The sequence below is a fragment of the Engraulis encrasicolus genome, chromosome 12 (assembly GCF_034702125.1).
Source record: "Engraulis encrasicolus isolate BLACKSEA-1 chromosome 12, IST_EnEncr_1.0, whole genome shotgun sequence".
Lineage (NCBI taxonomy): Eukaryota > Metazoa > Chordata > Actinopteri > Clupeiformes > Engraulidae > Engraulis > Engraulis encrasicolus.
Window position 1 is genome coordinate 27,182,701 of NC_085868.1, and position 27,820 is coordinate 27,210,520.

The 27,820-nt window shown below is 43.5% G+C and overlaps 1 protein-coding gene across 1 annotated transcript in view; it reads right to left on the reverse strand.

Annotated features, from left to right (window-relative positions):
- Positions 1-21,425, reverse strand: part of arhgap20 (Rho GTPase activating protein 20) — a 60,686-nt gene extending 39,261 nt beyond the window's left edge. The window contains exons 1-2 of the mRNA XM_063212014.1: positions 21,085-21,425; positions 15,195-15,280 (exon numbers count right to left, since the gene is read on the reverse strand). Coding sequence (XP_063068084.1) covers positions 15,195-15,280; positions 21,085-21,180 — 182 coding nt within the window. The 5' untranslated portion in view covers positions 21,181-21,425. The remainder of the gene's footprint in view (positions 1-15,194; positions 15,281-21,084) is intronic.
- Positions 21,426-27,820: the final 6,395 nt, after the last annotated feature.

Consider the following 27,820-nt stretch of genomic DNA (forward strand, 5'->3'; position numbering starts at 1 on the left):
CAGACATGGTGGAATGATGCTTTAAAACAAAAACATATGGCCCTGCCGTGGCCAAACGGTGGGGCACTCGTCTGCCATGCGGCTGACCCGGGTTCGATTCCCGGCCCTTCCCCGTCTCTCTCTCCTCACTCGCTTCCTGTCACCACCTTCACTGTCCTATCATAAATAAAGTCAAAAAGACCACAAAAATTTTCAAAAAATAAATAAAACAAAAACATATAGCAAAATAATAGCAGATATTTCATTTAAGTGTCGTTATACCAAACCAGAACAGAGGGTTCAGCGTAAACTAATGCCGTCAGTGGCTGCTGGCACCTCTGACACCGACCTCATTCAGCAGGTCATGAAAACTCAATCACAAATCAATGCTGTTCTATTTTCAGGGAATGGTTTAGGTGACTGTGCACAATCAGTGTTGCCAGATTGGGCGGGTGCCCGGCCAATTGGGCTACTTGGGATGAGCGTCTGCGGGTAAAACGGGAAAAATTGGCCATTTGGCGTTTTTTCAGCCGTTTTGGACCCATAGAAGTCAATGTAATTTGTTGAATTTGGACGGAATTTAGCACATTTTGGTGGTTTTTGAGAATCTTTTGGGCGGGATTTGATCAGACACATCTGGCAACACTGTGCACAATGTGTGTGGGGTGCAGTTATAGCGGTTGGCAGAGTCAAAGCTCCGACTGACAAACCTCCTCCTGCTGTGATATTTATATAATCAAAACTGAGACATCCAAATGAGTTAGCATCTAAGAAGAACAAATGGTGAGGGAAGCCTTGTTGTCACAGAAACGGGCCTACACAAATACACAGCACCACCACCAACACGCAACAACACATATGACACAGACAGACAAACACACACACACACACACACATATTCAAGACAGACAAACAAATACAGAAACAGACACAGACATACACGCGCAGACACACACAGGCAGACACAAACGAAGACGCACACGCCCAAAGACACATACACAGACACATGCGCACACACACACATACACAGACACACAGACACACACTACACACATGTGCGCACACACACACCCACACACACACAAAAACGTGCAAATCTTTCAACTCTGTTGGTTTCCATGTGAATGGCCAGATGGAGAGAGCCGGTGGTGCAGTATCACTCTCCCCAGATCAGAGAGCGAGAGGAAATGTCACCCAAAATAACATCCTGTCTCTCCAGATGAGCTCCTCTCGCTGTCAAAACCCGCTGGCTGCTATCGGCACAGTACAGGGCCTCTCCTCTGAGACACTACGGGACCCTGAGATGGGGGCGGTGGGGGCGCCGACAGGGGAGGACAAAGCGGTCCCTCGTCCATGGGCCCAGGGAGAGACCAGGGGCCCAGAATTTTGATCCTCATTACATTGTACTGTATGTATTGGGTTTGGGGGAGGGCCCTTTTAAATGACTTTGCCCTGGGACCCAGCCAAATCTGTCAGTGGCCCAGGCAAGGGGTAAAGGGATATGGGAGAGATGGGGTGGGCACTGGGGGTTAGGGAGGAGGAGGAAGCTAATAAAGATTGGGAGAAATAAACTGACCGAGACGACGCAAAAAGTCGAGTGAGTATAAAGTGTATGGGCATGGAATGTTGCCGAATGATATAAACAGTACCTTGGGTCGGGGAGGAGTGAAAGTGTATATGAAAGTTTGGGGGGAAATTTTACTGAATACAGTTGTGATGAGAAAAAAGAAGATGGGGAGCCATTTAAGACAGAGAGGGAAAGGAAATGATTAACTGTGTATAGGCTGGGCATGAAACTGTGGCAGGAATGTCACAGAATAAAGTAGTGATGTGAACTGGGGAGGAGGAAGGGTGGATGAGTAGAAATATTAACCCATTTTAGCCTGATGCCGAGTATACGTTGTTTGACCTTTGGTGCCTGGAGCAAAACATACGCTGCATTCATGCTCTTGAGATTTGAGGTGTTCTTTTGGTATGGGTATGTTAAAGCCGAATGAACACATTCTAATGCAAGACGATGATCCAAGCTTTTAAATGCAACTTATTTCATGTTTTTATTTCTTTCAGAGGCTGAGATACAAGTATTTAGGTTTTAGTAATAGGCAGGGAGCACCTTTTCCCAAAAAGAGTTTAGGCATTCAGCCTAGATGAAACAGGAGGGACAGAAAAGAAAATGAGTAAATGTGTTTGGGCAGGGGTCTTAACTTGGTCATTTTGGTGGTAATTCAATGTATTTTACAGTGCTATGATTTGCCTCAAACAGTTCAAGAGGCACAGACTGCAAAGGACATGTGGAAGCAGATTTCGGAGGGAAACATTTGGGAAAAAATACTAACACACACCACCACTTCACTTCAGATTTCTTTGATCTCAAGTCAAGCAGTGAGCAGACTGCTTTACCTCTTTTAAACAGAGATGAGTAATTGAAACCTTTGTCGGAAAATATTCAGGAATATTTCGTACACTACAAAAGATGTTTAAATGATTCACTGAGATCAGCTGTGGAATTCAAACCACCTTGATATAAATGTCACCATCTAACAATCTAAGTGTGTCATCACAGATGCAGCCAACAGTCAAGTGTGTACCCAAGTAAATGGGCACTCAAAGGGCTTTACATGTATGCCTCACATTCATCCATTCACACTCACATTAATACACTGGTGGCAGTGGCTGCCACGCGCAGGGTACCACCCGAGAGCAATTTGGGGTTAAGTATCTTGGCTACGTACACATCAATGGGGTCAGGCGGAGCGGGCCTCGATCCTGCAACCACTTAGTTGCCGAACAGGCTCCTCTACCACCTGAGCCACCACCGTCCAGCCATCCACAGTTAGGGCCTCCGCAACATCGGCTCCGTCAAAGTGCGGAGCACTGCTCCGCCAAAGTTTGATTCCATTGTTTTCAATACAACCCCGCACACTGGCGCCGATGTCCGCGGACATTCGCAGCTGTCGACTAGCAATTAGAGATGAGTTCACATTTTGTCGGAGCCACCCATAGACTATCCATGCTATGTTCATGTGAAATTGGGTTTGGGGGTCGGAATTGTGTCGGAAGCGAAAGTGCTCCGCAGTGCTGGCGGAGCCAATGTGCAGAGGCCCCAAGAACCAGCACTCTGCTCCCTTGGCAGGCTTAGCACAAAGTTGTAATTCATCCTGGGACAGGAAGTTGGCAAGGAACGGTGGTTAGCGTAATCGCTCCACTCTGACAGCCAGTGTCTAATGCCGGACGGTGAAAACAAAGGAGGTGACATGTTATTGTTTCATCTGCACTGACCAGGAGGAGCTGAAGACAAATCTCTCGTAACAAGGAGCTACACAGAGAGGACCCCACTCAGACACAAACTATCAACATTATGTTGTGGTGTTACTTCAACACTTAGAGAGTTCATTTGAGTCCAAATGATGTCAAATCAACTCTCTAAGTGTTAAATGAGCACTACAGAATTTACTGTGTATGAACATTAGGAGCGGGCTAATAATAGAGATTAAGAAGGGCCTGCTGCCGTACATGATTAAAGTCACCTTCTCGGCCACACACACACACACACGTACACGCACGAACGCACGCACACACGCACCCACATCAGACAACAAACAAGCAGCCTCATCCCAGACCCTTCAATTAGTCTTGGCTGTTACTTTCAATCCAAATCTACCCATCCCTGCCCTCTCTCCCCTCCTCTCCATTCTCTCAGCAAACAACATTTTCTCTCATAGCACATCATCTCTCTTTCTATTACGCTTTTGCTCTCACTCTATTTCGTTCTTTCATTCATTCTCTCTGTCTATCTCGATTTCTCTCTCTCTCTCTCTCTCTCTGAGGACACATACTACAAACTCAGAGCTTATCTTTTCAAGGTCACACAGAAGGGCAAGTTAGCATAGCAGGCTAGTGAAAATTATTATTATTTAGTAGTAACAATTAGTTTATTTATTAGGTATATGTCAATAAACTGTATGGTCACTGGGAACTTGTTGGTTTGAAAGATGAGAAAATATGGTAATCATAATTCTGTAATTATAATTATAATATAGAGATAACTGGTAATCCCTGATACAGACATGTCTGCAGATGGAAGGTGAGCAAAATGTTATTATAAGCAACAGCTAATTGTAAGGCAACTAAAACAGCTGGAGACCAACCAAGTTGGAAAGTTGGACAGTTACATGGGTAAGCGGTTAGGGCATCAAATTTGTAGCCAAGTTGGGTGGGGGAATTAATCAACCAGTGCTCTCCCCCATCCTCCTCCATGACTGAGGTACCCTGAGCATGGAGAAGGGATGTTTCAATATCCACACTGACCACATAACACGTGTTTTGGGAACCTAATGTTCATTGTCAGCGTTAAACTCTTTCAACAATCAGTAAACCGTTTGATGATATAATACCTTTCCAAAGCACCACAAGCATACACGTGTTCCTTCAAACATGCACACACATTCTGGTACTTCTACTTTTTTGGCATTCTGGCACTTCCTACTTTTGAACGCTGAAACACTGTGTGTGTGTGTGTGTGTGTGTGTGTGTGTGTGTGTGTGTGTGTGTGTGTGTGTGTGTGTGTGTGTGTGTGTGTGTGTGTGTGTGTGTGTGTGTGTGTGTGTGTGTGCGTGCGTGCGTGCGTGTGTGCGTGCGTGTGTGCGTGAGAGAGACAGAGAGATAGAGATAGAGAAAGATAGAGAGAGAGAGAGAATGAACGAAGGAACAAAACAGAGTGAGAACAAGACCATAATAGAAAGACAGATGGTGTGCTCTGAGAGAAAATGTTGTTTGCATGACGTTCTGCATAAGCAAGTGAAGAGTGAAGAGTGTGAAGAGATACCTTTATTGTTAGTGTTTCCTGGAGGGGAGAGGAAAGAAAGACTGAAGACCGGTTCTTAAGTTCCTTTCATGGACCTTGTAGAGGAAGACCCTCACTCTCAACCACCCACTATTTTGCTTTCACACATATGCACACACAGACACACAGAGACAAACACACACACACACACACACACACACACACACACACACACACACACACACACACACACACACACACACACACACACACACACACACACACACACACACACACACACACACAGACAGACACACACACACACACACACACACACACACACACACACACACACACACACACACACACACACACACACACACACACACACACACAGACAGACAGACAGACAGACAGACAGACAGACAGACAGAGACACACACACACAGTCCCATGTGCGTGCAGTGCTTTGTAGTAAAAAATTTATATCGGCAAACAAACAACTCAGGTGGTAAGCACTGCAGATTTTATTGTTAACGGCCGGAGAATTTACTGCGTGGAGACAGGAAGTATTCCACCCAGCAAAGTCTAAAGTGGATACAATGACAGCCCCTATTTAACCATTTCCCTCCCCCACAGTCCATGTCGTCAGCTTCCTCTGTGCATGTGGGGTCCCGCATGGCCGGATGTCCACTGTCCATTGTCTTGTTGTCCAGCATATGCAATTTCCTATGTGTTGTTCAGCAGCCACATCAAGTAGATGCACATGTTTCCAATAATGTTGAGTGTCCAGTGACCCATTACAGAAAAGCTTACACACAAGAATATGTAAAATAAAATGAGAATATAATATAAGAATAGTAGAAGATTAAGAAAACTAAGATGAAAATAAAAATTCTCCACATTCTCCCCCCTTTGGGAGTTCATACTCACATTATAAAAGTAACTACTGAATACACTTTTGTCTGGTGATCAAGCATTTCTTCCTAAATGTGTTTAACCTAAACCAGACCACACACACAGCCTAATTGACACCCAGACGAACAACAGACCATTCATGGACAGACACCCAGAAACGCCAGCAGATGAGCGGGACACACCATGTCATATTGCTTGTGCCTGCCCCTTTTGATTTCTCTCCCCTGCCCCTTGGAGAGTGCTACTGTGGTTCAGCTGTGTCCAGCAACTAGCTGTCCGTTGCATGATTGACAGCCTGGTAGTCCGCATTCATCCACCAACATCCCAAATGTCCACCACAACTAGTCTATCATCCACTAAGCGCCAACTAAGATATATGATGCATTGTCATCATCACAGAGTATCCATCTGGTCTTCTTAAATTTAAACAGTACAGAGTGATACTCTCAGGTTGGAGCAAAAACCCAAACGGCTCAGTCAAAAAAACACTACCCGCCAATGAGCAGTGAAAAATACCTGACCAATTTGGACTAATTTGGGCAAAATTCTCCAACGGCCCAGCTAAAGCTGCAACCCGACTTTGTCTGCTGAGAGTAAACTCCAGTTACAAAACAATATGTGGATATGTATATAAACTAAATAACACATGGTCATGTGTAAAATAAAACACCCTAACTATAGGTATAAGTAATTACTAATGAGTAAAATAATAAGGTAAAACACTCATTCACAACTTTGTGTCATAAAAGAAAAGTCAATTATTTAACCAACAATACTATTTAGCAGTGCATGTATGATATCCGTATTTCTGAAATATTAAATTACCTCAGACTAAGAACCAGAATGAAAAACTAATTTCTTGAGAAACACTGCCTTCTTCAGCTTACCTCTTCACCAGTTGTTGTAGCATGTCCTTGTCTATGCATAGTCAAGTGATAAACATTGGTAAAATGGGACCATAACCTTTATCAAATTTTAAGTGACTGCTTCCGTTGCTTGCTGGTAATTGTCATAATGGTGACTATGGTGCCATTGTCACAGTTCTCCCTTGCTGAGGCCTAATGCCCCCGCTTGGATAATCTGCTAATTTACAACCCAGTCAATAGACAACAGAGGTCATCCAGAGATCGGTCAAGGCCTAGGCCCTTCCATCTAGCCGGAAACTGCACCCAACACATTCTGTGGTTCGAACTGAGGCTGGTCACATGATCACCAGATGGCCCCATGCCTAATTTCCTTGTCCTTCCTGGTAACTGGCCCCTGGTCTTCTCCTCTGGCCAGTTGATGAATGGGACATGTCCTCTTCACCCCCTTGTTGCTACTGTGTTCCTCCAGTCCTTAGTTTTAAGAAACACAGGCCTGGATTGTCCTGGATGTTTCCTGTCCTGGATTGTCCTGGGGTTTGTGGTGCTCTCAGAGTTCTGTGGAGACACAAAATAGAGAAAAACCCAGCAGTATCCATTCTTGGGAGAAACATTGTTCTATCTTTGATACCAATGTAAAACAATTTTGTCTTCTCATTAATCACATATTACTCTTTTAGACTTGGCAATTTGGTTTGATGCACAAGAGTGACAAGAGTGTCATCTTTATCTCAATTAGGCCATTTAATCTTTGTCCTTTTACAGTTGCATATTGGTATTACACTGTTATCAACAGCTCAAATTGAGTCAGTCATCTTCACAAGGTTGACAAATACATATATGTTAAAAACCAGTTTAAAATCATTGTTCAATTTAAACATTTGGGAGTGACTTTTGACTCCACACTGAGATGCATAAGAAGAGAACCTGCGTAACATTGCGAAAGTATTCACAATTTCCTAATTGTTGTTGATAAGACCAAGCTTAAGTCTTGCACAAACATCCTTAATTTTACCACTGTGCCATAATAGACATGTATAACTGCTCAGTTTTGATAACCTCATCCTTTATTCTGATATATGACCTCATGCACAAAATTATTCACGACATTACTTCACCATCTTTGAAAACCTTCAGCCAACCTTCTCTGAAACACATTGACAGAGCCACCAAGGGAAACTGTAGTTTTCTCAAGTTGGAGTACTCTCCCACTCATCTAAAACAATTTCTCACACAAGTGAACATCACTATAAGTGGTCATTATGGTTAATACGTGTATTTATTACTTTGCACATAGTCCCTGTCCAAGTAAACCAAATAAGCTAAAACTTGAATTATGCTTCATGTATCCCCCAGCATTTTCAGAATTTGCAACCTTGTATAATATTCTGGATGAAAAATTATTTTTCTCACGCTGAGGAAGGATAATACCTCAAACATCTGACTCGTATACATTTCTTCATCATTGTATTATAATCATTTCTCATTTGGATTCTTTGCATGTGTCGAAGTATACCAGAAACCTTTATAGATGTGCTTAGAGCTCACCAATGTTAACCATTTCTAGTTCAATGCTTGATATTTTTGTTTTTAATTCCCATTTTCTTTCGTCCCCTTTACTCCCCCTTTCACGGCTAATGCACCATGCAGCCGTGAAAGACTCCGTCAACTCTTGTTTGAACCCTGGCCTGTCCAGTGGCCTATGACTCTGGCTTGTGAACAAGCCCATTCACAACTGCTCTGGTTGTAGGAAGTACGATGTAGACACAAATAAGAAAACCTTTGTGTTGTCTAACTCTATCTACAGGGTGACAGGGTTCCTCCAGCTTTCTACACGCTCAATTCATGACCAATTTAAGACAATTTTAAAAACACATTATTGTTCATACAATTTGTGTGCACTCAAGTTGACACCAGTCATATGCGCCAAAGATTGTATATATCTTCTCAAAGACATTCTTGTAGTATTGCCTTGGGTAGCGCTGCTCATCATTTGAGGCTCAGACATCCAAGTGAGATTACGTTATTCTTTCCGAATTCATTAACTCAGTTTTTTGAAGACTCTGTAGGAACCCTGATTTCTTTAATTTTCTATCCCCATTTCTACAGTTGGAAGCCATATAGCCAGGGTATTCATAAGACATACTGGTGTTATATTAGACAACATCTTGTCAAGTCAGTGGGGAGGCTGTTTAGAGTTAGTCTGGGTTAAACAAGAATGGGGATGCAGAGTTAGGATAGGGATTTCAGACAAACAGTTTTCATGCAATAGGATTTGCACCATGCATTCTGGCTCCCAACTGTTGAAATGGCTAACATATATTTAGATTTTGGAAAAATCTTTCCTATTTCATATTGTCTCAAATTTCATTCTTTTACCTCATATCTTTTCACTCATTCATACAGAAACAAAGTCAGTCCAAGTCGTTTTCAGTCAGTCAACATTGATTCAAATCTCCTAAAACCAAACCCAAAACCGGCCATATCTTGGGTCACAGATTTAGCAGTGATTGCCGTAATACTTAATGTATCAAGGGTCCAGTATGCCAGAGTAGAGCATGTAATCCAATACATAACTCTGAAGTGACTAAGTTGCAACTGGTTTGAAACATACCCCTCTGGGCAAATACCCTTACACAACACCATTGTCTATTCACCATGACCATGTCGCCGATGATGTTACATGCCCTTTCTTCAGAATCACAATTTCTGTAATTTCACCAAATATCACCAGGTCACATGTACTAATCAATGCCAAATAATACATGTAGGGTTGTGCTTTTGCTGGTATCCCTAATTAAGGCTTCGACTATGTGTGCTTTTTAAAACTATATCAATGTGCTCTCAAATTCCCTAAATAAAATTACCATATATCTTCTAATTTGTAAATTTTTACTCACATCCTCTAAATGTAATGTTTCCAAAAAATGTAAATTATGCCAGGTTGTATTTAACTACAACTTATGTCACGTTACACCATCAATGCTTGCTTTCTGTTCACAAAAAGGCCTTGTGTGTATGCCTATAACCAACCACAGGGAAGTGGCTAGGCCGTCTGCATTGTAGCCTTAGGCTATGAAGTGGGTGTGCATCAATGAATAGCTGGACATGTTTGGTGGTCTTGCACAGTGACAATTAACACCCTTCATCTTCAGTGAATCTATGTAAATATGTGTGGTATTTCTAAACAGACACCTTTAGTGTCCTTTTAGCAGGGCTGTGCCAACAATTTCTTGACATGTGTCCCAATTCTCCACATGTCCAGCAATTATATGATTTGTTGTTGGATGATGTGTTAACATCCCTCATTTCACTTCCTCTCATTCCTCTAGTTCTGCTGCTTCCTCTCCTCCCCCTTCCTGCATTTCTACCTACCTCTCCCCCCCTCTGTCCTCTAGTCTGAGTTCTCTGCACAGTGACCGTGAGCTTGATGAATGTGAGAGGCTGCTGTAGTAGGGAAACTATGTGAGGTGCTGACTGGAAATGCTGTTGTGGGTACTGGGTCTCTGTCGACCCTGAACCATCATTGTTGGGAGAGTCATAAGTTACAGTAGTTGCTTGAGATGCCAACAAAGTTACTCTGATGCATGCAGGCACTTGATCTTTTCAGTTGTGGACTTCTATTAACTTTACAGTTGCGTGCAATATGTCCCAATCCTCTGCATCTCCAACACTGAAAAAGTATTATTATTAACCCCTTTTGCTTCTTCCTAATCTGCTCACACCATTAATCACAGCCCCTTGTGGATCAATCAATTGGATGATTAGTGGTTGCAAAACATATTGTGGAGTCTCCACATAGGATGGTGGTGGTATCCGACTACTACTGTGCATATGTGTAGTTTTTGTACGATCAGTCACCTTGTCAGTGTCAACATCACATGCCTTTGTTGCTTTTTGTTCCTGCCTCATTCTCCATTCTTTGTCATTCACTTTCTTCTCATTAACACAGTCTGCTCCATACTTTTCGTACATTTCTTGCACATATTCAGGGATATGTACACCCCTAGAAAGTACAGATTTATTTTTACTCCCCATCATGATGACATTCCAATGCTGTCCTTCCTTACTCAAATACTACTCCTTCACCACCAAACAACAGAAACAATAGCATTAATGCACAAACAACGAGTATCACAAATACAAACAAATAGCCTTCAAAGTCTCTTCAGTCCAACCTGCTTCAGCTTTCTTTACGTTCAGTTTTACTTTCCCAATGTTTAATACAGACGGGGAAAATCTGGTGAACCCAGATTCCACAATTAAATTACACCTGTTTAAACCTTTCAACCTCAACCAATACCCTACTTGCACAAACCATCAAAAAGAGACTATCGTAACGTTACGCCTTTTACAAACATATAGGGCCCAGTGGCCTTCACCACGGGTTGGTGACCTCTCACCAATGGACTGTCCTGGTGCCTTCACACCTGTGCCACACCCTGCTTGGTGCTTAGACACTTAGCGCTATAGGCACTTCCCAGACTTTTCTTGCCTGGATGTACCTGTAGACCCCAGTTCCTCGAACTGTGTCTGCCAGCTTAAACTGTAACCCTAAACAGCAGAGATATGTGGTTCCCCCCACTTTTAGTTAAATATTTTGACTTTAACTCAAATCTATTGTTATAATTTGCGTTTGCCAGAATGTCAATAAACTAGTCATAATATATTAATGAAAAGCTCTCTGTACTTTCATTGTAGTATAGTATTAAGTCACTAACGACTCTTGCAGAGTGTCATTGGTGAAACCGTGTCAATATGGGGCCACAAATACTCTCTGTGAAAAGTAGCTTCTTTGGGTTCACAGTTTTGAAATCTCAGCACCCCAACCAAATGCATCTATAAGCAGGCTTTCTGATTGAATTTGATTTCCGTTCTAATACACAAGGATCATTTTGAATGCATCCATTAGCTGTGTCCTTCCGCTTACAAACCACCGTGAACTTATGATGTCACCTGTTGTGTCTAGATTACAGCTGGTTTTAGAGCTCTTACATGTATCCTTGTGAAAGCTATACATGCATTTAGTGCACTACTGACCAGAGCATCGTGCCTCTGGTTCAATGTATTCCTCTGAAATAAAGTAACCTTAGGACAACTGTAGCTAGCCTGTCACTTTATAAGCTTTTGCTCTCTGATATGATTTCCTCAGCAGCACATCAGCCAAACTAGTATTTACAATTGTCATAAAACATGCAAACATTTCAGGAAGAATTTAACTCACCGCTGAGTTGCCTGTGGCCGCAGATACTGGGTGGAGTATCAGGGCACACAGGAGAAGTCCTCCAGTGGATGAGTCACAACGGGACTCCGCTTGGCCTGGTCAATTGAAGTCCAGCTGAATGTCCTCTCCTGCGTTACCTGAGATATCCATCCCACTTCTGACACCAAAATGTAGTAAAAAATTTATATCGGCAAACAAACAACTCAGGTGGTAAGCACTGCAGATTTTATTGTTAACGGCCGGAGAATTTACTGCGTGGAGACAGGAAGTATTCCACCCAGCAAAGTCTGACGTGAATACAAAGACAGCCAGTATTTAACCATTTCCCTCCCCCACAGTCCATGTCGTCAGCTTCCTCTGTGCATGTGGGGTCCCGCATGGCCGGATGTCCACTGTCCATTGTCTTGTTGTCCAGCATATGCAATTTCCTATGTGTTGTTCAGCAGCCACATCAAGTAGATGCACATGTTTCCAATAATGTTGAGTGTCCAGTGACCCATTACAGAAAAGCTTACACACAAGAATATGTAAAATAAAATGAGAATATAATATAAGAATAGTAGAAGATTAAGAAAACTAAGATGAAAATAAAAATTCTCCACATTTTCAAAAGGAGCAGGCCTAAGCAGGGGTGGTGTGGAATACCACACAGCCTCTGTGTTTGCTTCGGTAAGTGCCCAACACTGGCAGCCCTGACGGTTCAGTGTTTATCTGTGTCTGAGAGGGGCAACCTTATGGCCTGCTGGGCCGCCACGCACACACACAGACACACACAGACACACACAGACAGACACACACGCACACACAGACACACATACACACAGCAATGTCGACAGACAGCCAAGCCCCCCCCCCACACACACACACACAGGCCTCCTCCTTTAAAACTGTCACTCAACATGAATCGTCAGTTAACTGACATGCCCGGCCGGCCTGCCTGTCTGTCTGCTTGCCCTGCATGCTCTCTCGATGTTTGAGCAGCTCTGTCTGATGGCTCTGGCTGCAGGGAAGCTGTCAGGGATGCACAAGCGGCGGGTATGTTGTCCCGGGCCCCCGGGAGAGAGGAGGCCCAAAAAATGGGTCTCCAGTACATTGAATGCGCGGGGCACTAAATTAACGCCAGCCAACCGGCCAAATACTGGTGAAAATTCAGTTTGGCTGCGAGAAAAGAAAGCTTACTAGCCACTTTGACTGATAGTGAGCGTATGTTTATGTACAGTAGTATGTCTAACATCTACAAGCCAATTTGGCTAGTGATGTCAAAAGTTAATTTATAGCTGTGATTGAATATATTAAGAGGGGGCACCGTCATATGACATTGTCCCGGACCCAGTCAAAGTGCTGTCTGACGGCTCTGGCTGTGGCTCTGCCTCGGCTATCTAGTGCAGCGGCGTCCTCGCACGCTCCTAGACGTGAACTCAGCAGCCGTCGCGACAGCTCAACCTTTGACCTCTGAGTCTGACCCATGGCGGAGACTAAAACCAGATGTTTCGCTCGCTGTCTGGCTAGCTGGTTGCTCACACACATAGTACATGTCTGCCTGCCTGCCTGCCTGCCTGTGGACAGGGGCTCACACATACCCTCTATGTCAGGGGTGAGGCACTTTTTTCATTCGAGGAGCCACTTCAAATTTTATCAAGTCCTCCAAGGGCCGTGCTATGAACACAAACCAAGATTTCCCTATGCACTTTAGGCCTATATTGAAGGTGGCAACCTTTACAATAGACACCACCTTCACTATGTCCTCTGACAATATAACTGAATTGTATTGCAAATGTAATTTCTAAGGTTGCTTCACAAAACATGTAATATTTCATGCAAAACTGCATAACATTAAAATGATATCGGGGGCTGGATAAGAGGGCCTCATGAGCCGCTAATGGTCCCAGGTCAGTAGGTTCCCCACCCATGCTCGGTGTACATGCTTTTGCTCCTCACTGAGCGCAGTTACAGTTCACACACGGAGCATGCACGGGTTCTTGTCAGTATTCGATGTGAAATAAGTTTGGGAATACAGTATTCCATTTCTCAAAAGCGAAGCAGAGTTATGCAAGCCGAACGCTCCCGTAAAATGTGCCCATTCGGAATTAGGAAAAAAAAGTTTACGTGACTCGTGTGCAGAGTGAACACTGCCACCATTCCATTTAAATTCTGTGTGTGTGTGTGTGTGTGTGTGTGTGTGTGTGTGTGTGTGTGTGTGTGTGTGTGTGTGTGTGTGTGTGTGTGTGTGTGTGTGTGTGTGTGTGTGTGTGTGTGTAGGTGATTTTTGTCAATGTCTTATATGTATGTTTAGTTTAATTGGACATTGGAGACTGGTCAAACACAATTTCAAACTTCTGTGCAAACCCTGTTACATACATTTTTGACAATAAAGTACACTTCACTTGACTTCTCTTACTGCCGCAGCGGTTTACTGGGCAGGCTTGCCGCTAAGATGAAGAGGTCAGGGGTCCGTTTTTTAAAACATGCCTGCGCAGCTGCAGCAGTGACAACCATTAAGCATAACGGGCGTGGAAGGTGGTGCACACTTAAGTGCTGTAAAAGCATCAAGTCCCATAACTCCTGTGCAAAACCGTTCTCAGTGTCTCAGTGTGTGTGTGTGATACATATATACGAGATGTTCCTTTTACTTTATGACAACGCTTTCGGTCATACTAAATATGGGAACATATTCTAGTCTAGTAGTCAGATCAACTAAGTGCACCCACCCACCTTCATTGGAATCACAGATATTTATGTTATTGTCTGCGCATATTTAGACATGGCTAACGCATCGCTAGAACATTACTTAAGTGTGACTCACCTTAGTTTTAAAAACGTAGCTTTAAAAACGTCTGACCCACACATAAGAACATCTGTGAGGACTGCGAGGACACTTTAGTTGTAATCAACTGGACTTCATTAGTTCTTTGGATGAGGAGCAAAGCATCAATATCCAAAAAGAAGTCATATTCCTTACAGCCAGAGGAGCATCTTGCCACCAGGCAAGGCAGGCAGCCGCTTGGGGCCCCCAAGCACCTAGAGAGTGAATAACAGCCCATACTGTACTACAGTAGTGGTGATTTTGGTTCAAATGTTCATTCTTTTGCATTTTCGCTTGGGGCCCCACCTGACCCTAGAATCGCTTCTGCTTACAGCTACTCTCTTTAGGGCACACCTATGAGCCTCTTGGCTCAGGTTAATGTTTGACTATACTGTAAGTAGGGTGACCCTGCGATTAATGAATAAAAAGAAAAGAAAGAGGAAAAAGAAGAAACAGAGTGCAATCTATTCCCTGTACATGTTTGATCACTTCAGAGACGCACCAACAATAAGGAAGAGCATGGTGTGTGGAAGATAACTTAATGTTTGACTATAGCCATACATAGGGCATTAGCCGAGCCGTGCATTAGCTGAGCTCTGCTTTGCCAGTATACATGTAGTGTACCTGGAGAGGGTTCTGGAGCGGGTAAGTGCTTTGCTGATGACCAACGACGGAGCAGACTGCCGGCGATGCATCATGGACTTCATCCTCTGAGAGAGAGAGAGAGAGAGAGAGAGAGAGAGAGAGAGAGAGAGAGAGAGAGAGAGAGAGAGAGAGAGAGAGAGAGAGAGAGAGAGAAAGATAATTAAAATTAGAATTCGAATTAGAACTAGAATAAGAATTAGAATTAGAATTAGAATTAGAATCTGACTTAAAAATCAGACTCCTCACCAAAAGCGTATCAAAAAAGAAATAGGATATAAGGTTAAAAGCCTTTATTAAGTGTGGCAAGTCATTATCAAAATGCCAACATGTTTCGACCAGAGATGTGGTCTTCATCAGGGCAAAGCGAAATTCTCACAAGTGTTCAGACTGTTCTTTACATCTAGAGCACAGGATAATGTATGTTGTCCATGCCTGTAGCGATAATACAGTATGTGTATATACGTAGATGTAAATGCATTTAACTTCCTGACAACGACAGGCATGTTTCTTGAGGACATCCGAGCCCTAATTCAAAATGCCAGGGGCCAAAGTGTACATGGAAACTCTGTGCAGCAGGTTCATGTTTAAAATGAGGTAAACCTTGGTGTGTCTTGGGGGCTTGACTAATGATGGGCCTGGGTACATTTGCACAGTGCTTGTGACGTGAATAATGTCGTGGAGATGTAATGTATACCGGGCTTTCTTTCTGAGCGGGGCGTCTCGGCTGCCTGAGGTGCATGTGTTTCTTATCTCCTGCGCTGTTACTGATGTACAGGGGAGCGGCCCTTTCCCAATCAATTACCTAGTCAGCGTATATACGGCCGATTGCACAACCTTCACATGCCAACAACATTTAAGGAAATTTAATTTTAACAGGCATGTGTTATGTAACATGTCTACATGCCCCGTCTCTCTCTCTCTCTCTCTCTCTCTCTCTCTCTCTCTCTCTCTCTCTCTCTCTCTCTCTCTGTTTTTGGTTGCTCACTTAACCAGGGCCTGACAAGACAAACTTAAAGTCTTTTTCAGGCTTAAAGAGTACCAAATCTGATATGCCGCATAGGTTTGACACACAGTCATCCTAAAGGAAGATAAATCTGCTTTCCGAACACTCTCTTAGACATTCTTTAGCCCTGATTCTATTACACTTTGGTACATAAAATCAAAGACCCATGCGGTTGTTGGAGCCGAGTTCTTCTAGTCGGTTATTTAGATGAAAAGACATTCCTTTCGCTGTCTATATATACGTACCAAGAACAAATATTTGACGGTGTCCCCCATGCCTTTATCAAGTGAACTAGCAGTGTAACCCATGCACTGTAAAAATGCCATGGTTCCTCATAGATCCTTATGTTGGATCATGGGGGTACGTACAAGTTCTCTTAAGAACCCTAAAGTTCTCTGAAGAATCTAAAAGTTCTGAGAAGAACTCGAAGGCCCGTTAGAGAAACTTTAGGGGTTCTTTAACCGTGATAGTTAAACATTCCTCAAAAAAGCTTTGGGTTCCTGGGTTCTGAGAGGAACTTTCAAGAACCTATTTGCCACATACAGATTCCTCTGAGATCTTGTAGATGAAGTTGAAAGTTGACGGTTCTTCTGGAAACTTAACAGTTTTACAACAATACACAGAAGTGGAAATGACAGATATGATGGACAGCAGATAACGACATTTGTACGTCTCCAAGAATGTGCTCAAAGGCATTGCAAAACCTTAAGTATTAACCGCAAATGTCTTTTGACCAATTAACCGGTAGTTATCCATTGCTCCCTGCTTATTTACGAGAAGGAAATTGAATAACGCTCCAAAGAGTTTAGACGTAAACAACTGGAAAAGCTCCATGAAGTCAAGTTGTTTACAATGTAACTCTTTGGACAGACTAGCATGGCCTGGATGAATGAGCATCGCCACAGGCATGCACAATATTCATATTTATCAATACTTATCAATATTTAGCATATTATCAAATAATCAATATGGTGGCGGGCAACTTGTCCGTTAAATCTGTGACGTGATGTGTCTAGTTCTCCAAATCAAGGAATTCCGTTTAATTCATTGAAACTCCTCACTGCCATTGGCACAGACAAAGTGACCCTGGCCTTGAGATACCTTCCTACCGGGCTACGGCTGAAACTAAATGCTTAAAACATGTAGCGGAGGGCCAATTTAATCAGCTTTACTCGATGAGGGTTTACCTCTGATATGAGACAAGGGGAGCTTTATCTCCGAGGGTTGATCATGTGAAGGAGCCATCTCCTGCGAGAGCTTCAAGGGAGATCTGGTTACTGCTTTGGAGCAGGACTGGTAATAAAGTCGAAAGCTTTAGCTTTTTTTTTTAAAGCGAATCCTTAATTGGGCAAATGTGCAGTGGCGTCTCCCCGCATCAAAAGAATAACTGACATGGGATAACTCAGGCCGGTCTCTGTGTCTGGAAGGTGTGTGTGTGTGTGTGTGTGTGTGTGTGTGTGTGTGTGTGTGTGTGTGTGTGTGTGTGTGTGTGTGTGTGTGTGTGTGTGTCTTTCGCTCTCTGTCTCTCGCTCTGTGCGCGCATGCGTGCGTACATGCATGCGTACATGTGTGCGTACATGCTTGCATACATGCGTGCCTGCGTGCGTCTCGGGAAGGGCATTGGCTGCATCCCATTCTGAGGGAAATGTTGTTGGACCAAGTTCATCTTTGACATGCAATTATGTAGGCCTGAGTTTCCCTCCCAGCAGGCGGAAGGGCCTGTGGCTTTCTTAGACAATGAGATATTTCACTCCTTCATTCTTCCATCACGAATTCCAGTCAGTCAAGTACTTCACACCACCACAACAGCAAAGCCATCAGAGGTGGCTCGGGAGAGAGAGAGAGAGAGAGAGAGAGAGAGAGAGAGAGAGAGAGAGAGAGAGAGAGAGAGAGAGAGAGAGAGAGAGAGAGAGAGAGAGAGAGAGAAGAGGTGATCTTCCATCGGCAGGAAGTGCTCTGCGTTCTTTGCAGCGGTTTCTGGAAACAAACAATTTCTCCCGAGTGGACACAGCCCCAAACCGGGTCAAAAAGAGAGAGGAGCTTCATTATCTCATGTAATGTAACTTACCACAAGTTTTAGAGTAAGGAGCCTCCACAATTCTATTTGTGTGTGTGTGTGTGTGTGTGTGTGTGTGTGTGTGTGTGTGTGTGTGTGTGTGTGTGTGTGTGTGTGTGTGTGTGTGTGTGTGTGTGTGTGTGTGTGTGTGTGTGTGTGTGTGTGTCAGGGCTTGACACTGGCACCTGACAACCGGCCAAATGCTGGTAAAACTTGGCTGTGGCTGGTAACAATTTCAATGTCACTGGCCAATTTGGCAGGTAGCTTATTCTTGCACTTTGCCCCTTGTGTGCCAATTGTTTGTATTTAACTTCAAGAAAAAGCAGTTACTCGGTTTCTGTTTGTTTGTTTAACTTCCATGTAGAAACCCATGCACTCATCTTCTTGCTTTAAGCACCTCATCTTCTGAGGTTAGAGGCACAGCGTCATGATATAAAAATACATTTTAAAAAATCAAATTTGTGGCTAGGAGAATAGCTGGATGGCTAGTGACTTGGGAAAACCACTAGTCAGTGGCTGGAATAATGTCAAGCCCTGGTGTGTGTGTCTGTGTGTGTGTGTGTGTGTGTGTGTGTGTGTGTGTGTGTGTGTGTGTGTGTGTGTGTGTGTGTGTGTGTGTGTGTGTGTTATATTCCATGGCAGAATTACTTTTCGCCCATTGAGGTATTTTAGTTCTGCCATCGAAATGGTCTCAGAACACCTCAATGGTCAAAACGTAGTTCTGCCATGGAATAAAACAAAGGATTTCAAGAGTGCAGGCTGCTCACTCTAAAACTTGAATCAGCCTTTGTCCTACACCTTAAAGGTGCACTGTGTACACAGTAAATTCTGCAGTGCTCATTTAACACTTAGAGAGTTGATTTGACAACATTTGGACTTAAACAAACTCTTTAAGTGTTGAATTAACACTGCAACATTTACTGTGTAAGATGGTGGCCAGAGTAGGTATTGCAACAACACTGTTCAGTGAAAGTGTGCTGTCTACTGATCTACTTGATCTTTTCATGAATATTTACTAATTAATTAATATTTTCTAGTATGACCAAAGTACAGTAAGTATTTCAGCTAAAAATACCTATTTCTGGAAATATAAAATGGTGGACAATGCAGAAGATCCCCCTTTTCATGTATGAAAAATGCAATTTTCCCAGTCATAATGAATACATAGAATTTGATGGTGGTGACAAGTATTCATGAAAAAAGGTAACGTCAGTGAATGGGCAGCAGGAATTCTGGAAATAAACTGCTAAAAATATTACACAGTGCACCTTTAACCTGGGATGCGCACAATCTTCCTCCTCAACTGAATATATAGGCTGACCTATATTGCATAAATCTCTACAGTTGATAAAATAAACTAGGCTACAGGCTACAGGCTCACGTTGGCTGAAAATCAGAACATCTTATTGAGTAGGCTAGAATTGGCATGTCTCCTGTATCAAGGAGATTAGGCTTTCCAAATATTTCTAAAAAAAAAAAAAAAAAATCCCAGGAAGACATTGGACTTGTGCAAAAAAGTCCATGAGCTTTGTCGTCATAAAGGGTTGTGCAAAAAGTGTATGACCTTTTCCGTTGGCTTGGTGCAGCTGCACTAGCTGTGACGGCAAAGCTTTATCGCGCCAAAAACTTTGACAGCCACCAACTAATTCCCTTCATGAGACTGTGTGGACCTGCGCGTAATAGCACACCGCCCGGCGTGCGGCGTCACTGACACGAAATTTCTAAGTGCCAGGCTTTTTCACTCCCTTGCAACTTGCCCAGAGATGTATGTGTTAACCAGAGTTACATCAACAAACAGTGTGAACGGAAGGCAAGCAAGCAATCACATACAAACTATTACAAACAGGATGATCCGACCACTGGTATTCAAGGCGGGGATGGATGCTCAAAATAACCTTCCTCTGCATAAACATGAAATTACGTTAAATACAGCGCAGTTCAGACAGACCTTAGCAATCAAGGGCGCCAGGCACTGCGGCCCTGACCGCGAACCATGAGGAGTTCTGTTGACCAGACTTTTCCTCCTGCCGATTATATTACGCTGTGTGCGCGTCGTTCTGAATGACATTGGATTGGCTGCAACGACGTAGGCTATTGAGTTTCCTATCGATATGCTTGGACAGAATAATGCAATACCACTGACAGCGCACGCCGGCATTATATTTTCGCGAAGGTAAAATCACATAATTGTCACCCACTTTGCCACGCATAGCCTTTGGCGTGTAGGCTATATAAATTCCAGTGCCTCTTCGCCTGTTCATCTTTTTACAGTAGCCAGATGCAACGTCTTTAGTGAACGGAAGCCCGCAACTTCTGCATATTCGCACAACATTAAATCTACAACAGATGTAGGCCTATATTACACAAACATGCGACTCATACAACTTTGCCACGAAATCAGCTCCATGACTATTTAGTTCATAAATAAAAACAGCAGGTGCTCATGTGTGTGTGCCTCAATCCCACGTGCACACGTTTGATACTCTTTCCGTTAGCGCACCCCACAAAGTGCCTTTGATGAAGTAGTCAAGGTAAACGCAAATTCCGAAATACCCAGCCTTGACGCAAGTAGCCTAAACATCATATGTTTGCCAAAATGTTACATTTATGATTATGCTGCAATTTAGGCTACCAGTGCACGGTAAACTAACATGAAATGTTTTGAGCAACTTCTCAGTTATTTGTAAACCATTATATTTTGGCTATGACCATGCTCTCAAATTGTTGTGTCCACATCGGAGAAAAAAACGTTAATCACATGCACTTATTTTTTTTATTTAAATGGTAAACGTTGCCAAACACAGCTTTACCTTTTTGTCCTGCTGAGGACATTTACTTTCTCCTGTCAGTGATGCGCGATGGTTTGGGTTGACACTGTCTTGCTGCTGCGGCGACATGCTTTCCATTCAGGCAGCTTGTTGAATAATCCACAACCAGAGAGGTTTAACGCGCGCTTGGCACGCTGGAAAAAAAGCACTTCAAACTTGTCTTGAGAAGTGCAGCGTTCTCATACAGAAAAGAAAATGCATGGTTCTCCTCGATAAGTACATCTTAGTCCACGCATAAGCCAGCCCGACAAGGTAAGAGGCAGAACGGGATCAGTGAATGGAGTCGATCAGTCTCCCTCTCCAGTTGCGCCTCAGATCGCCAGTCCCACTACACTGCCTGCCTGAGCTCTGAGCATCAGCTCTGGGTTACCCGTTGTCTCGGTAGGGAGGGAAAGCTACGCCCCTGGGTCCTAAAGATGCCAAGTAGGTCTCCTCTGCAGCGCTGCACTAAGTGCCCGCTCCTTCACACTTGCACAGAGATACAGTTACAGAGAAGCGAGCATGCAATAAAAAAAATCTAGCATTGACCAGTCCTACATAACACTAGCCAGAGGCACAGTCAAAAATAATAAATAAATAGCAGGGTATAGCCAGCCATACTGTTATGTAATTACATTACATTATTACATTGCATTTGACAGATGATTTAAACCAAAGCAACTAATCTAATGACATTTCACACCCATCTTCAGCTCTATTACTCTCCAAACGTATAGGCCTACACAATTGGCACCTTGCCTAAATCAATGCCTCACACTGCAAGAGGTGCAAGTGTTTGTGTAAGACAGCAGGGGGCAACATATAAGGCAGTGTTTCTCAAAGTGGGGCGGAAGCCACCCTCGGGGGGCGCGGAGGTATTGGAGGGTGGGCGCGTGAAGTCAGAAGGTTTTTCTGTTTTAATACTTTTCTGCTTTGCCATTAAGTCAACACATTCACTTTACAATCACAATATATTCATTAATTTATTCACTAATATTTAGAGAACATCATAGGCCATATATGTGTATATTAGGCTCTAATAAACTTCACGAAGGCCTATTTGTTTGTATTTTCGTAACCATTTTGCTCGAGGGGGGCGCAGACAGACACCCTTCTTCTGAAGGGGGGAATGGCAGGAAAAGTTTGAGAAACACTGATTTAAGGCATTTCTCGTCACACATTTTGACGAACATAACATTTACTATTGACTATTGCTATTGACTGATATGACTCTGAAAATGCTGCTATTTAGGCTACATCAGCCTACCGCTTCCAGAAAATAACTTGGATTAAGGCATGAAGAGAGTTCTGGGTCTGAGTATCAGAGAGTTCATGGGAAACACCGCCGTTTCTTATCCAATTTGGCCTGCTCTATGAAGACAAGCAATGCAAATCTTGCCCCTTCTCACACAGATTTAAACAGCTTTGTGTAGGGTTAAGGGACACTGCGCAGGCCCACTGCTCTCAGCAGAGTAGAGTAGGGCAGAGAGGGTGTAGTAGTGGATCATTCAGGGTGCGTAGCAAACAATATGATCAATGGTTCAGAACTATTTGGTTTTGACTCTGTGAACCAGTGTCACTCATCTCATCTCACTCATCTGTCGTAAGCATTGTTTAAGCATATAAATATGTAAACAATTAAAAAACACTTTTTTTCCTCCTAACGACTGCATGGTGAAGTGGGAGTAGAACAGTATGTGTGTGTGTGTGTGTGTGTGTGTGTGTGTGTGTGTGTGTGTGTGTGTGTGTGTGTGTGTGTGTGTGTGTGTGTGTGTGTGTGTGTGTGTGTGTGTGTTGGGGGGGGGGGGGGGTGTTGCAGGTGGAAAGCACAGAGGCATAATTTACCCCAATTCACACGTCCAAACCAGCCACAATTGCCCTCATTATCGCATGATATTGCAAACAAGTGCACACTGATCTACCTCATCTGCATAACAGTAGGTGTGCCAAAGCCAAATTGCACAACATCACCACAAGAACTGATGAACTGGCACTTCCCAAACAAGATCCTTATCTGTTAACGCAATTATTTTCCAACCAAAGGCAGTTTAGCTATGATTTGTGCTTTCGAGTCTTAAGGTCGCAGAGGAAAGGGGTGTAAAGAGGTATAAAGAGGTGGGAACCGTTCTGACAGTCACATTAAATGGTCAGTACTAGCAAGTTTTTACGAATTTACGACATATGAGATACAGGTGAGGGAGGTCAAGGGCCGAATAGGGTTTCAGCACCCCAACAACATGCACACATGTACAGACCATCACTGCACCACAAAAGGCTATTTTACTGATCTGGGCAGCCGTGGCCTAAGTGGTTAGAGAGTTGGTCTTTCAATCTAGGGGTTGCCGGTTCGAATCCCTCCTGACCTCTCCCTACATCTCCATCCATGGCTGAAGTGCCCTTGAGCAAGGCACCTAACCCCACATGACTCCAGGGCAACCAATACCCTGAAAAATAATAGTTGTAAGTCGCTTTGAATAAATGAGAGCGTCAGCTAAGTGCAATGTAATGCAATATATCTGTCTTGGGGAAGTAAACAACCATATCTGTCGTGATGAGCCAACATAAGGTGATAACTGTTTTGCCACCAAAATGGTTATGACTGTGTCTTAATCTGTTACTTACAGTTCTCTGTAATGTCACAGCAACATTGATGTGATGTAGTTGAGCAAATACTGAATAGCATTGCAGCAAGGCCCGTCTGCATCCAAAGGCACGGGTGTGTACGATCCGTACAACTTGGAAGAAAGAGCTGTGCAACAAACTACAAAGTTTGGTGGAAAGTGGGGCACATTATAAGTTGTGTTATGAAGCAGTAGAAAAGTAGCACAGTCATTTCGTAGGAAGAATAAGAAGCAAAATTGGGGGAAGGGAAGGGGCTGTTGGGAGGTAGTGTAATGAAGGAAAAGTTAAACTCGTTCGGGAAGATTCTCACAATTAAGGCGGCACAGTGCCTTAGGCAAGGACATAACAGTACGTCTTTATGATCAACTTGGGAGGACGATCTGTTGTGGAAAAAAGAGAAATGGTCCACGTGCCCCCACCCCCTCCCCATCGAATCCTAATTGCAGCAAGTCTCCAAAGAGTTTGACGATAACATCATCAAATTGCATAACCCAAAAATAATTTTATATCCAGTGTATTTATACAGACAATGTAATTGCTTGTATAAACATTCACAAGTATTTTTCCTACAACTTTCATAGTTCAAGTAAGTTTTGTTTTGTCAAGTCAGGTTCTGACTGAAGTTGACAAGGGAACTTTTGAAGGTTCTTTTTATGGGTCAAAGTGCAAGGCAAGGCCATGTTTGACATGCAAGGTGAGTGTGTGTGTGTGTGTGAGTGTGTGTGTGTGTGTGTGTGTGTGTGTGTGTGTGTGTGTGTGTGTGTGTGTGTGTGTGTGTGTGTGTGTGTGTGTGTGTGTGTGTGTGTGTGTGTGTGTGTGAATGGAAGGGGGCGGGGGGTAGCTTATGTAACCTACCCACTTACCTGTCAAGTTGACCCCATTCCCCAACAGCCCCCCCCACTCACCCCCCTACTTTGAACATGTGTTCTCCTACCCCTAAGTAAGTGCCTTCATTGTGCATTGGCGCGTATGATGAGAGTGGACGTGAAGGAAGGGGCAGCGTAGCCAAAAAAAACCCCATCTCCTGCTAGTCTGACTAACAGCAGCTCTGTAATATATAACACCAGGAGGTTTAGTCAATAAAGAGGCCATCAGACTGAGTTTGTCAGAGGGTGGCTATTACAACATCATGCACACAGCTGGACAGCCGTGGCCTAGTGGTTAGAGAGTTGGTTCTTTCAATCTAGAGATTGCAGGTTTGAATCCCCGCTTACCTCTCCCTACATCTCCATCCATGGCTGAAGTGCCCTTGAGCGCTGGTTCTCACTAGTCCGGTCAAGAGCAATGCAAGTACTTTCTGAGCTCCCAAAAAATGGGGAACTTCTCCCACTTTGTCGGGAAGCAAACAACCATTAGTAAACCATGGAAGGCGGGTCAATCATGCCAGGTGGGAAATGTTAATTGTTGTGCTCTTGGTCAGACCAAGTCTCAAAGAGATTTGAAAGTCGATGATAACCAGGCTTCTTGAGCAATGCACCTAACCCCACATTGCTCCAGGGCCTGTAACCAATGCCCTGAAAAAGAATAACTGTAAGTTGCTTTGAAATAAATGAAAGCGTCAGCCAAGTGCAATGTAATGTAACTGAAAAGGTTACTTGACAGTGAGCCTGGGTGACTGACTTTGTGTCTGTTTGCACATAATGCAAACTCACACAAGACCCCCAGACAAACAGGACTTCAATGTGCAGCTTGTTGTGGTATGTACTTTCAAGGGCGTTGTCGCAGTTTTGTTGATGTGCTTTTTAAACTCACATTGTTTACAAATGATTGAATGCAAGTCTGAGAAGACAATGTGCTATGGCCTCTGTACAATTATGTGTCATTTGGATTCCTTGGTAACTATGAGAGTGATGAAAACCAAACCCTACGATAAGCAGGTTGAGAAAGAAAACAGGCATTCACACCTGTGATGATCATTATTGACTCAATCAACGTTTACATGATGCTTTTAATTCCAAATTAATAATTCAGAATTAAATAGTTCCGTTGAGTTTACTTTGATCTTTCATTTAATTCCGAACTAAGAGGTGTTTTTGAGGTGTGACGTTTTCAAAGCGGAATTAAGCTTTATTCAGAATTAAAGTGAGTTAATTCAGAATTAAATGTCTCATGTAAACTTAGCCATTGACTCATTATTTTGAATTTAAGTCAGAGTCAGAGAGTCAGAGTTAATTAAAGTAGTAAAAAAAAAATGCCTTTTTCGTATACTACAGCGGATGAAGATGTGTTTTTGAGGTAGTGCCATGGAGAATGTGGCACAGCTGAAAATAAACTGGGCAGGCCACGGAGGTTTTTCTTCTTTTCTTTCTGCTCTAAGACGGTAGCCCAAGTAGACCAGACGTGCCTTCAAACACGGAAGGAAGGAAGGTCTATCCCGAGCAGGCAACAAAAAAACGACGGGGTAGACTTGACTCGAGGCAGGCTATAGCTGGCAGCAAAGTGGCTGACTGGCTAATAAAAAACATGGTTTGTTTAAAAAAAAAAAAAGAGTTGGGTGAATGTGGCGTCGACACACCCTCTGCACGCTACACCACGCACTATATGGTGAACGGTGTGATAGAAATAGCAGCGAGGGCCCAGAGTAACAGGCCAGGCAGGCCCTGAGGTTTTTCTCCCTCCTCCTTCTCATTCTCCTTTTCTCTCTCCTCCTCCCTTTCTCCCTCCTCCTTCTCCTTTTCTCCCTCCTTCTTCTCCTTCTCCTTGTCTCCCCCCTCCTTCTCCTCCTTCTTTTCTTCCTCCTCCTCCTCCTCCGAACTCTATAATTAGACAGATCAGTCACAACATGAAACCATCCAAAAAGCCGCTTCTCCTCTACATCCAGTCACCAGATCCCCCTATCATTAGCCTAGCGCAGGGGTTTTCAAAGTGGGGGCCAGGGACCCCTGGGGGGGCCGCGAGAGGATGCTAGGGGTGCCGCGGAAAGTTGGCAGAGAGTAATGAAATACATTTTTAAAGAAACTGAATAACTAATGTACACCAAAATAAACCAAAATTGAGGTACACAATATTCCCGTTTGTTAATTTTATATATCTAGTGGGGCAATGACTCACAGGCCTAGGACTGTGGTTGTGGAGGGTGCACAGGAAAAGTAGTGCGGCACGACCCATGTAAAGGGGGCCTTCTCTGGAATCTACCGGTGTATGGGGGGCCTTGTCATGGTAAAGTTTGGGAACCCCTGGATTAGCGGGCCTCATGCTACTAAGCTCCATGGGTGGAGGAGGAGAGGAGAGGACGGACGAGGCGACGGACACAGCTGAGATTTATAAAAATGTATCTAACCAAGACTTTCCAGTTTTGAAGACTTGGTACTGATGAGAGATGGGCAAGAAAATGTTATGTTGCTTCACAACCTAGTAGGGCATTATTAATAACAGGACGCAGGATTCCTCGAGGAATGTTGTTGTGCTCTGGATGTTGGAGAAGTCCAAAGCACAAGGGTAGTTGGCACACTGACATAAGGCATAGAGCTGTACAAAAAGGAGTTTTTTTTTAATCAGAAGAAGAGCAGATGTGTCAGCAGTCAAAGTTGAAGTTCCAAACCATTGAGTAGAATTGGGGTGGGGAACCTATGTCTCGGGGGGCCATTTACGGCCCTTGAGGGCGTCTTATCCGGCCCCCAATATAATGTCAATGTTATGCAGCTTCACATGAAATATGACATGTTTTGTAAAGAAATATTAGAAATTCCATTTGCCATACAATTAAGCTATAGTCAGGTGATCTAGAGATGGTGGGGTGTGTTGTAAAGGTGGACTGGCCACTTTCAATATAGGCCTAAAGTGCAGGGGAATAATCCTGATTTGTTTTAATAGTACGGCCCTTGGAGGAATTTGAAGTGGCCCTTCGAATGAAAAAGGTTCCCCACCCCTGGGGTAGAACATAAAACATATTCTTCTGCAATGTACAGAATGTGTCTGCATGGGAGTGTGGTCCCAAACCATAGGGCACGTTAAAAAGAGAGAGAGAGAGGGAGAGAGAGAGAGAGAGAGAGAGAGAGAGAGAGAGAGAGAGAGAGAGAGAGAGAGAGAGAGAGAGAGTAAAATACAGTTGTTCTGAATAAAACTGGACTGCACAATGGTTAAGGTCATGCGGACACCAACAAGAGTATCATTTGCA